The sequence below is a fragment of the Ammodytes marinus genome (genome assembly GCF_949987685.1).
Source record: "Ammodytes marinus genome assembly, chromosome: 2".
Taxonomy (NCBI): Eukaryota; Metazoa; Chordata; class Actinopteri; order Uranoscopiformes; family Ammodytidae; genus Ammodytes; species Ammodytes marinus.
Window position 1 is genome coordinate 17,081,391 of NC_137231.1, and position 13,148 is coordinate 17,094,538.

The 13,148-nt window shown below is 44.6% G+C and overlaps 1 protein-coding gene across 1 annotated transcript; it reads right to left on the reverse strand.

Annotated features, from left to right (window-relative positions):
- Positions 1-272: 272 nt before the first annotated feature.
- Positions 273-9,805, reverse strand: rgmb (repulsive guidance molecule BMP co-receptor b). The gene is made up of 3 exons (XM_080042369.1): positions 9,288-9,805; positions 4,557-5,104; positions 273-2,690 (listed from the first exon to the last, which is right to left on the reverse strand). The coding sequence occupies exons 1-3, from the start codon at positions 9,403-9,405 to the stop codon at positions 1,923-1,925; spliced, it is 1,434 nt and encodes a 477-aa protein (XP_079898495.1). The 5' UTR covers positions 9,406-9,805; the 3' UTR covers positions 273-1,922.
- Between the last annotated feature and the right edge of the window lie 3,343 nt (positions 9,806-13,148).

A 13,148-nucleotide genomic window follows, 5' to 3' on the forward strand; every position in this document is an offset into this window, starting at 1 on the left:
TTGACATCCCAGGTGTTGACGACTGTGGCAGTTGACAGCAGATTGGGTTTGTGAGGGCAAACCTGGTATCTGATCGAAACCTGACCTCAGACAGGTGGGTTAGTGCACATTCTGTTATACATATCTGTGTGTTTGTGGGAAGATCTATGTGTTTGCATACTCATAGTTTTACAAATAATAAACATGTTACATTTTACACCTTTTGCTTTTTTTAGTTTTCCAGTGACAGAATGTGACAAAAATAAACAGGAAGAAAGCCATTTTGGACCATTTTGACTTTATTGTTTGTTTGTTTTTTAAATAAAACACTTGCACACAGTTGTTTCTCTTTTCTTTTCTTTTGTGAGCGCTTGAAGTAACACACATAGCAACAGACACCACTAGGTGGCAGTACAATCACATCTGACATTTTTTTAAATTATTATCCAACAGCAAGAATATGGAGCTTAACTTCCTCTACAGGACACTACGTTCATAAATAAGTTAAGTATTTCAACATTGACCAGCCACTGCTCACCTAACTGACACTCACTCACACATGATGTAAGAGATCACAATGCCAAAAAACTGATATTAAGTCTATATGGCAAACCAAAATAGGGCATAATTATACATAATGGCGCACATTAAAAAGGCTCATAGTTGTAGGGGTTGGCATCTCCAACAACACATTGCTGAAGCACATGTCTCACTAGACAGCGTGGTGAAGGTTTTTCTCAGTGATTTGCAGTGTTTCGTCTACACTCCAGTATCTTACACCTTATGGCGCAGCGTGTCCATTCTGGCAGTAGGAGTGAAAACAGTCTATAGTAGCAACGTTATAAAGAGGGGAGAAGGGGTGAGTAGGGTAAGGGTGCTGGTTTGGTGCTGAGTTCTGATTTCCTTTGTACATGAAAACCATACATTATCTGTCTTTGGCTCAAATGAACACAACAAAGAATACGGTGAGCAACATACATGAGCCGATATGGTCACAGCCTCTTGCCAACAGAGAGGGGAATACCTCACCAACTGGTTCAGAAGAAAACAACAACAACACTGACGCAGCCACACTCGCACATTCACACGCACGCACACGGACACTCACGCATATTTGAAATTAGGACTGAGGAAAAACAACAAATTCATACGGCAACAAAACGGTGCTGATGGCATTTGCTGTGACAATATTCATAATACATTCAAAAGAGAAAAACTCACATTGACCGACTGACCATAAATTAGTCAGATACTGGAAGAATGATGCACTTTAACAAAAATGGCAGCTCCTTGTATTAACATACTTTTACTTTGAGAGGCTTCAAAAAATCAAATCATAGATGGGCTCCATAACTTGAGCCTTTGGAGAATTTAGTGGAGGACAGTAAGTGAGAGGAAGAAACACTGATGCGGATTTGTAAAAAATAAAAATCTAAATAAAGTGCTTCTGTTAAAACAAACATCCTCTGTCTGAGGTATAAAAGAAAAATCACATCAAATGACACAACGGGAAAAAAACTCTACGCCATTACACTGTGCACTGAAAACAAGCTATTTACAGTTTGGAGTGTGTATCCGCACACACAGTGCCCCCACACAGAAACATGACACAAATCTTTCTGTCAAGTTCCCTATCCAAAAGGGGAAGACAGATTGCGAAAGCCGTAGTCACATCTCCTGTGTTATTTCCCACAGGGCTCATCCTGCCATGTAACATGCAGTTTGTTTTGCATGTATTTCCTGGGCACACACCTCTTCTACAAAAAAAAACCCAAGTTCCCAGTAACTGTCCAGCCTGCCTTTATCCTCTCAGTGTGAGAGAGGAATCAGTGCTCAGTATCAGTGCTCAGCAACAAAAAAAACATTGTCAAGTGCGCACACATACACAAGCCCACACGCATGCCAGCACACACACACACACACACACTCAACAGCTCCTGCTCTTACATCAACTCCACGCTCAGAGCACACAGCAGGAGCAGAGCGAGGAGCCTTTTGATTGGTTGAGCCTCAGAGCAGTGCATGGTGGAGCTGGTGGAGCCGCGGGGGTAGATCCTCCACCTGTCCCTGTGAGGGTGGAGGCTCTCCATGTCTTTCTGGGCGCTGTATGCCGCCACGGTGAAGTTAGCATCCCCAGTGGTCAGGAGGTCAAACACGCAGGAGTGGAAGTAAATGTCCTGCACCTCCAGCTGCTCCCGGCAGCGTTCCCTGGCCCCCTCCACATTGAAAACCTGCATGGCGGGGTATGGGGATGCTTGAGTCTGTGAGGAGTAGCCCGGCCGACGCAGCTGCTGGAGCTGTAGGCCGAGGGCTGGAGGGGAGAGGGGCAGGGGAAGGTGCCCGGCCTGGTCGATGCGCTCACTGCTTGGGCAGCCGTTCAGACAGAGCTGCAGGTCCTGGGTGGCATCGTAGGCCTGGGACAGCTCCTCGGGGATCCGCACCGCCATGGTCAGGTAGCGGCCCAACTGGCGAACAATGACAGTCACCCCGATGTAGCCGGCGTGCAGCTCTATGTGGCGCCCCGGGCTGCGCTCCGAGATCCAAAGAGCCCGCACCTTCCCAGAGGCACCGTCCACCGCGCCAGCAGATGTGTGGATGGGGTCCCCGCTGCTCACCGTTCCATCGTCAAAGGCAGCAGGCAGGTTGTCTGTGACGGCCTGGTAGACCCTCTGGTCTGTACAACCCTCATAGGGCTTGAAGATGACGGTGACCTGTAGAGTTTAAAAAGAAGTTGGATGAATGATAATGACAAACTGATATGAACTGAGATATAGCAGAGTTCACATTTACTCAAGTCAATACCTTAAATAGAGGAAAAACATAACTTTGATCAGGCGATGAGTACAGCTAAAACAAGAAATCATAGATAATTTTTTCATACTGAAAATAACTAGTTGATTAATTGATTAGTCAATCAGAAGAAAATGATCTGCAACTATTTTGGGCTACTCAAGTGTAAGGTTTGCATCTCTTCTTTATCCTATACAAATAGTCAATGCAATTTCTTTGGGATTTCGACTGCTTGCTTGTCAGACAGAAACTAATCATTTGAGGATTGCGCTTTGGGAAAATGGGATGTTATTTTATATTTGGACTTAACGATTTATCAATTAATTGGGAAAATAATTGGAAAATTAATTGGTAATGAGAATAATTTGCTGCCCCAGAAAATGTATTAGTTGATCAACAGCAATTAATCTGCAACAAATTTGCGATTTTAAGTCAATCATTTCATTCTCTAGTGTTTCTCTCAGAAAAAGAAAGTCCACAAATTGATTGTTAGTAAAAAGAAGTTCTATGTTGCAGTCCTGGCAATAAGGTTTGATTCTCAGTTGCCCTCTCTCACACACACACACACACGCACACACACACACACACACACAGACACACATACACACACTAACACATTCACACAGGTTATTGACTTGCACCACTCTACATTTGAGAAATTACTAAATTACTTTTTAACAAGTTGTAATTTGACACAGCTATGCAAACATGCTGACACATGCGCACACACACTCACACAAACATTAAAACACACAGGGCCCCAGTGGAGAGCGGAGGCAGTGGCTACAGGGTGTGGTGTGAGCATTACAGTTAGCACTAGCATCATAGTTCCGGTGAATGGCTGCTTTGTTCACATGACAGCCGTGAGGAATGAGGCCTGGCAGGCCATTAAGCCTGGAGGGCTGTTGATCTGTTGTGTGTGTGTGTGTGTGTGTGTGTGTGTGTGTGTGTGTGTGTGTGTGTGTGTGTGTGTGTGTGTGTGTGTGTGTGTGTGTGTGTGTGTGTGTGTGTGTGTGTGTGTGTGTGTGTGTGTGTGTCTAATAATCATGACTAATAACTTGCCCCACCTCTGACTCAAGGTCAAAGCTTCAGCTCAGCAGTGTAGCAAACTACTATTTGCTTAATGTGTGTGTGTCTTTTGCCAGCGTGTACATGGCTAAGTGTCTGTATGGGTGTGTATGTGTTTTAATAATTAAAGCTATCGACTAAGTTAGAAAGGGCAGATCATCGGGGGAAACATCAACATAGCTTCTCTAACACCACAAAGATCACATTGTGTGTTCCATTTGGTCTTTTTATGTCATATGGATAAGGACCTTTAACACACATACTGCTCTAAGCTGAGTGCAAGGAGTGCCACTCATGAGACACACACTAATACTTGCAAACACACATAAGTAAACAGTGGGTCCTTTCACACATCTCATTCCATGTTATTAGAGGTCAGGCTATATGCAGCCATCAAGCAACCTAGGTTTACAACACTGCTTCAGTCAGAAGAGATAGCCACAACATCAGACTATTTGCTTCACAAGGAGACCGAAAGAGAAGGGGAACATATTGCAGGGTGTTTTCCAGTGATAAAATGTCTTACTCTAGGGCAAAGAAAAGCAACTTAGATGTTTTTATATAAAAAAGATTTCGCTCTCTAACAGACACACAGTGAAATAAACTAGATTACAGCAGCTGCTTTCACTTAAAAGACTCTTTTAGCCATACTAACAGCAAATTAGAGCCTAAAAGGCCCATTTCTCTCTGCTTCCCCTTTATAACAGTTCCCTCCTCACCTTATTGGTTGCTGTGGCACTGGAGCCAGGTACCACAGGGACATTAGTGACCTGGACCGATAGATAGTCATTATCGATGAGGGGCCACGCCCCCTCCACTTTACAGGTCTGGAAGCTGTCCTTAAATGTCCTCAGATGAGGGTCCCCGAACAGCCCGCAGAACAGGTACCCAGGCCGAGAGTGGCTTTGGCTGTGAGCGTGGGAGTGTGCATGGGCATGCACGTGGGAGTGTGTGTGGGAGTGCTGGGTGCGACTGTGGTAGTTGCAGGGCTCGTGGAGCACCTCAGGGTGAGTGGAGGAAGTGGGCCCGTCTCTGGAGCAGTTCCTCTGGCTCATGAGGTCAGAGATGCCGAGCACGGCCGAGTGGAAGACCAGGTTCCCCCGGCAGGACTTGGCTGTCCTCTGGGTGCAGGCAGAGTACGCACGTAAAGCCTTGCAAAACTCTGTGTGAAGAACATCCACAGCCGGCGCCAGGTGGGTCGTCAAGGAGACAAAGTCTGTGGTGCACTTCTGGATACGGCACTGAGGGGTGGCCACCTGGCAATGACCTGGATAAGACAGAGAAGGGTGCAAAAATATTATCAGCAAAGCAGCCTATGATTCCCACATGGGGGCACTTGAGGTGTAGTGGTTAGAGCATCCCCCCATGAGGCTTAAGTCCTCGCAGCAGACCCGGTTCGAATGGTCAGTTCTCTGCATGTCATTCCCCTCTCTGCCCCATTTCAGTTATGTCTCTCTGCACTATAAATAAAGCATTGAAAATGCCAAAAAAAAAATCTTTAAAAACTTGGACTAACTAGAAATGGAAAGTTCATGCACACGGAGAAGACCGAAACTGATTGCTCTATGCCGACGACTTTGAAGTTAAACTTCATACTATGCTACCGGCATTTTACAATCCAACCTAATAAAACTGGGAAAAGAACTGGCCGCTGGTTAAAAGTCTTGATCAATCAGCAGTGCCGCTCTCTGTGAGCGTAATAAACCAAGCAATAAACCAAAGAACATCCAGTGAGAAAGATAAAGAAGGTTTTTCCACAAGGAGTGAGATAATACTGCTTGTGTAGCCAGAGTGCACATAACGAATATGGTATTATAGACAGAAAGAGAGAGGTAATACACAGTGTGTTGTGCGTTCAGACACACTACCATGACTTTGTAAAGCTTGTAATCAAATTCTGTGGTCGTTTCTAAGGATATTGTATTCGCGATCTTGTACAGAGGTAAAGTACACAAACAAAAATTCACCTTTTAATAAATAAAGCTTCAAGTTGTTTTGTTTTTTTGTCACTTGTCACTGTTGGTTTATGGGCACCAGAGCAAGTAAGTACACCCGTCCAAAGAATGAATATTCAGTCCTTGTACAACCACTTTACAGCTAGGAACGATTCTTTGTCTGAAATTGCCCCTGATTCTTTATCTATTGCTACTTTTCTGAATGTAACAAGGGTCAAACCAGCCTTTCATATCATAGATCATCAGGGAGAGAGGGAGTTGGAGCGAGAGAGAGAGAGATTAGAGACCAGACCTAATGGATCAGTCACAGTGTGTTCCTATTAGATTAGGCCAGAGAGAGGCTCTGCAGTGTATGTGCAGCTGCGCACAGACACACACACACAAGTTGTCTTAGAAAGAATGCAAGTTGTGTCTACATAAAACGCACACAATCAGTGATCTTCTGATGGTGGTATGATCTCCTAATAGCCAAGCTCAACCAGGAAGTACATTGTTTTTAATTTCACACCATCACTGACACAATCACCAATGCAAGCAAATGGCCCTTTCCAGCTCCTCTTTGAACATTTATTTGATTTTTGGGGCATGAAAGAGTTTGGAGCAACCATTTGGGGGCAGTATTGCTCTGAGTTTTAGAAAATCAGGGGTGCAGGTACAGACCCCCACTCACGCCATGCTTCAGAATCTCTCTCCTGCCTGTTAAATACTGACACCAGCCCACAGACACACACACACACACACACACACACACACACACACACACACACACACACACACACACACAGGCTGCCTGCCATGCCAACCACCACTGTACAGACAGTCCTGAGTACTGAGGACACATTGTATCTTTGACTGGCGCACCAACAGCCTCCTTCTCTCCCTACTGCTATCTGCCCCGCAGTACCTAAATACCACTCCCAATCTAATCAGAGTGGGATTAATCTCTTTTTTAGAAGGGTATCAGAATCATGAGCTGCTCTAAAATCACACAAAAGCACTCATTCACTGATCGTTTTCCCATCAGGGTGACGCAGCAAGAAGGGAGTCGACCCTGAAACCAAAGGACCCGGGTCCAACCGACAACTTATATAGAAAAGTTAAAAACCTTTCGGTCGAACAAGCATCAGCTGAAGTCTCACATCAGATCCAATTGTGCTAATACTCTATAGCTGACCTTGAACTTTCGTCCCCCATCTTAAGGGGTTGAGCAATACGAGGATTTTCGTATGTTTCTGATTAAATACTGTATCAAAAGAAATATTTTTATATTTTTTGTTCTTCAAGACTTCCCTTGATGTCCCTCTTGAGATGCGCCTCCATTTTTACAATAAAACCCAATCTATGCCTGTATGGCAGGAAGCTTGTGGCAAGTAGAGGCGAGGAGGAGACGGATACTAACTTGACAGCAATGCTGTCGAGAAGAGAATAAAGAACACTTCATGTGAGGAACTAGTGCACAAGGGCGCAACACATCCAGAGCCTTGTTTGTTTCATGCCCTGAGGGTAAGTAGCCAATATAAACACAATAAAACAGCCAGCAATGCCCACACCACTCCTTCCATGCCCTACTGTGTGTTATTTCTGTGCTTTTCACTCCATCTCCCCATTCACCTTCGCTGCCTTTATCATCACACAGGTCTCATCTCTTCTCCCCCCACTCCCAAATCGGCACCATCCCGAGCCCAACTCTGTGTTTTGTTTTTGGGCTTTGAAACCCTTGCAGCCCAATTCCCCTGCCGCCCTCCTCAGCCCCCTGGTCATCTCTCTTACCTGAGGCTTTCTCTGCACCATCACACACAGAGGTCAAAGCATCCAGCAGCAGCTCAACCTCCCAGGCTTGAGCTTTAGCGATTCTTTGTCTCCATATCCCGACAGCCTCTGACTTCTCTGATCTCCAGAGATCACAAAGGGATCTACTGGGATCCTCTCTCAACCCAAGGAATGGCCTGTGAAGTGCTTATTGATGACCTTGTTGTGTGCACTCTCACACACACTGAGCTCAAATCACACAAACAGGCCTCCAAGCTTAGAGATACCACAGAAAGCTCATACACTCTTTCTCTCCCTCGACTAGACACTCAGAACAATAGTCAACAATACAGACATCACCCCCCCCCCCCCCCCCCGGTTTACACAGACCATTGAGTTACTATGACAGCTACAATGAAACATGTCAGAATGCCTTGAGAAAAAGTGCAAGTTATAACAAATAAAACATTCTGTTTGTCCAAACAGACTAAATGATACACATTCTTTCCAGGTGTCGCCTTTTAGCAAAAAGGTGCCAAGAGGGTAGCAAGAGGGTCTTTAATGTGAAGTGGGTCTCTCTGTTCCCACCAGGCTGTGTGCAGCACAGGCGGGTTTGTCCTGCTGCCGGAGCCGTGTTAAACTAATTACTGGAGGTGTGACTGCTCAAGAGGCAGCCGCCACAACAGCCGAGCCCCTGCACACACACACAGGACTTCTGGAAAGAGCATATTATACAGCTATTTGCACTGAATGAACAATGCATGAGTGCCTTTCCCAAATTTAACCAATTCAATTTAACCACAACAAGCAATGTGGCAAATAAGAGGTAGGCAAACCATGACATCCATGTATAGCCCCAGAACATTTGTATAATCATGCTTTTGTTTCCACACAAACAGATCCATGATAATAACCATTTTACGCAAACACCTCACTTAAATTTGGGTTTCACTGAACATCCAATCTGTTAGTTTCATTCTCCGTTTTCTGAGTTTTTTATTAGAAAACAAACAAAAGATCCAGAATACAAGACACTACTGTTCAGAGAAGCATTAACCTGTGCTTTTTCCTCAAGAGTCTACCTTGTGTTCTTTAATCACTTTGATACAATTTCTAGCATTCTATTCATTTGCATAATGCAATTGAACATAAACTGCACTCCACAATAGGCTAAGTGAACGCCCAGTTCCTAACTTTTTATGATCAGATTTACACTGAAATATTGTGCTTTCTTCCATAGGCCTAGTGCATAGGTAAAGCTGGAAGCTGTTATGCATTGACATGAGGAGAGGTAGTCACTCTCTCTCCCCTTCTCTTCCCCTCCTCCATGAGCCATTAAGGGGCAGACAGAAGAATGACGGCCCAGGAGAGAGGAGGAGAAACTCGATCCGTGCTCAGACTGCTGCACTGCCGCTGGAGAGAGAGCCATTGTCAGGCAGCACTGGGCCCAACACAAGGATCGACCACACAATGCCTCTACACACGCTTAATAACTAATGATAAAGTATATTTGTCCCAACGAAACCCAACAGACTCTAGATAAATGCTTACAGTTGGCGCAGCACACAGCAATCAGAGGGAAATTGGATAACAAAGTGCGTAAAATGACAGATTAGTTGCGATCATCATGACCGACACACACACACACACACACACACACACACACACACACACACACACACACACACACACACACACACACACACACACACACACACACACACTATAGTTGTTGCAGTTAGTCACCTATGTTAGCGCCGCAGCAGAGAGCGATGATCAGCAGCAGCAGTGGCCGGAAGCGGCGCACCAGAGACGGGGAGGCGAGGCGCTCAGCCCCGCGGTAACAGCATCCGGCTCTCCCCATCCCCGTCCATGCAGGGCCAGGAGGGGAGAGTGGACGGACCTCCGAAGGGCAAGGGCGGGTGGTGTCCAGGCCTTCTCACCTCTTGTTCTTGTTCTTCTCCCTCTTCTTCTGCCTCTTCTTCCTCACTCTTCTCTCCTCCTCGGATACGCAGGGGCATTAAAACACAGCTGCTCCACGGAATGCAGTGCGGAGGAGGGGGTGGAAAGGCAAAGAGAGAGAGAGAGCAGGAAAAGCAAAGTGCAGGCAGAAGTCACTCACTCGGACGACACTTTTACTTTCGCCCCCATACAAATCCCACACTTCCCCACGTGATTTCAGTGCGCTCCCTCCGCGGTAGGACTTTTGCCTCCTCGATCGCGACCGCTCTGCGCTCTTCTCTCTCGTCCCCAAAACACGCACAATCACATCTCTCTCTCTCTCTATCTGTGTATCTTCCTCGCCAGGCCGGGGTTTCTCCTCCACTCCTCCCCTTTCACTTTTTTCCTCCTCCTCCTCCTCCTCCTCCTCTGACCCTCCAACAAATCAATAGAGAATCAACCAAACCCTGTTGGCGGAAAACCCGCCTACCACGAGTCAGAGAGAGAGAGTGTGTGTGACAGGAGTCTACAACATAATGAAGATGCCGGAGATAAAAGTTGTAAAACGTCGGTAAGGTGCCATTGATTCATTGTATAGACTATAACAAGGTGAATAATGGCTTTCCGATGTAGGCCTAATGCTCACAGTATATCTTACTTGATTGATTCATTTGAGTGAAAGTCGATCGAGTCAAACTGGAGAGCCCATATTTCTTTATCTGAGTTCGTTTGGTTCTCGGGTTTTATTTCCTTCAGTATAATAATGCTATAGCCTAATTATTAGGCTATTATTGCTATTAATAATAACAACCCTTCCACTTGAACACCGAAGGTAAGCGTTGCTGCCTGCCTGAGAAAAGGGTGCGGTGAGAATCTGCGGTGGATATGCAAATTAGTTTTATAAGCAGCAGCAGTTGGTATTGATGGCATTCACTCCCAGACAGTAGAATAGGCCTACCTGCATGCCTGATCAAATAGTGTTTGAGGAGCACCATGGCACGGGTGTGTTTCTTGTGAGTTTGTTTGTTAAGGAGAAATTAAAATCACCCAAGACATATCACCCAATTAAATCATGCATGTATATTTTCATCGAGTTTATGTTGACTTTGAACTCTTCATACTTGTCATAACTTTTGATGCAGTTATGCGTCTCTGTTTTTCTCGCTGCAGTGATATTAATATGTTGCATCAAGTCATTTCCTTGATCCACCGAAACAAATATGCCAGATTATTTTTGAGAGAAATTGTACTTTTACTACTACTTTAACAACCCTACCCTGTAGATATGTGAAGGGATTAGTTTGTATATCATGTATTGGCTTACTGTATTTCCCAGCTTTTTCCAAGGGGCTCGATAGACACAAAACAGAGGTTGGAAACAGAATAGAGCCCAGTCACCAACCTGTTCACGAGGTGGTAACAGTTGATAACAGTCAATAGAACAAAACTGCAGGAGGTGCAAGGTGTGCAATGTAAACAGCCACATATGACAAGGCACTTCACATTGCATTCACAGCTATGTGTATGCAAAGCAGCCTGTACCTTTTCTATTGTTATAGCCGTAGGACAGTACAGCCTTAACTCATAAATGAATAACCTCCCACCCACATTCTGCAGGCGGTTGAAATACATATTGAAAAGTTTTATTGCTAAGAAGTTGAAACTGTTCCAAACCCCCCTTGATACTGTAGTTGGACAGGTTTCAAAGAAAGTGCCGAAGCTTTTATACAGTTCTGGATATTTTTTTACTTTGTGTGCATATCTGCAGTGTGTTTGCTATTTTAATGTTCAGTTTGTACAGTGTGGTGTACATGTAGGGCTGTTTGCTCGTGTGCTGTGGCTTTAATCTTCTGCTGCCTACTGCATTCTGCCACACTGTGCCATCCTGGCTTGACTTGTTTGCGTGTGTAAAATGCACACATCTGCGAATATATGTGCAAAAATATGTACGTATGTGTGTGTGTGTGTGTGTGTGTGTGTGTGTGTGTGTGTGTGTGTGTGTGTGTGTGTGTGTGTGTGTGTGTGTGTGTGTGTGTGTGTGTGTGTGTGTGTGTGTGTGTGTGTGTGCAAACAGAGAGTCTCTGTGGCTGATATGTTATGTGCTATATGTCATAACCCGGTAGTTTCAATCTTCACATGACTCAACCAGACTCGGTACACTCACATCACTGCCGGACATAAGTTTGGTCACGGTTGCTAGCTCCCTACTGATTGAGCAATAAATAATAAAATGTACAGATGCAGTCGCTATAAAGCTAATGAGGATTTGACAGTAACTATGGTCAGAGGAGATTATGTGGGCAATGCAAACAGGCCAAGATATTAGAATATATTAGTTTCCTGTTTGTGCCAGAAGCCTGTGATCTCACCATAGGTCTTACTGTAAGTAGCTGAAGTATTCTTCATGTGCACAGTTTCAAGGTACTTGCACTTCATTCATTTCCACTTGATGCTCCTACTACAATACATTTTATTGACAGCTATTGTCACTAGTTACCTAGTTACTCGTTCGTAGAGTAGAATGCATCGTTTTAGATTTGACTTCCCAAACATTCACTATAACATTTGGGTAACTGGGTTCTACATAATAAAGCACCCTGAAAAGAACCTAAAGAGTACAAAAATGATCATTTTCAGTTTTCATAATCAAAGATTTTTGCTAATGATGACTATTTTAATACAGTACTATGGCACATTGTCCCATTGTCCCATTGTCGTGCTTATTTACTAAGTTAAAAAAGTACTATTTTGGAGCACCATAGTGTAATACAGGGTTTGAGGCTATGAACCAAAGATTCCCTGGTTAAAATCAATCATCATTTGTTGCGTGTAATTTCTCCTCTCTTTCATGTCACTGTAATTTCTCTACTGTTTATCTGGACACCACAAACTGGGGCAGGAATTAAGCAAACAACATTTTGACTGTTAAAACCGTCCCTCTGACCAACCTGTCACCCCCTCTGCAGGATGGAGCACAGGTGAACGTTTAATTCATGATTACACTCCGAAACACACAGTGGTTAATTAAATGACATGCATACATTTGGTGCTATTCATCATGACTAATTTCATATTTCATTTTAATCACACGTCCACACACACACACACACACACACACACACACACACACAACATATGACCCTATTCATGTAGTTTAATTCTAAATGTCATTCTTATTCATTAAATCAATTACACCACAGCTGAGACCTGGGAGCAGAGGAAGCTCACACCCCTCCGTACACACACACACACACACACACACCTCTTCTGAGCTAGTAACACATGCATTCACTCACTGAGCCTCGGGCACAAAGACAGTCTGTTCCTGAACGTCCAGGCTGTCTTCACCTCCACACCTCTGCCTCCCTTCTCCACTTCTACCTCTCTCCACCTCCCCCTCACCCCATCCAAACTCCAAACAGCCCGTCATTCAACAAAGAGCTCTCGCATCTCCATGTGCACCTGTCTATGCCTGTGTAGGCGTGTGTGGCCAGAGTGTGTAAGTGTTGAGAGTTTGCATTGTTGCAAGCATGTCAGACGCCGTGCTAATTGGAAATGTAAAGCAATGCAATGAATCTTAGAAAATCAGTCTCTTTCACAGTTACACACAAACACACACACACACAAAGTGGTGGAAGGAGTACAAAATCGGTACTGTAAATATAG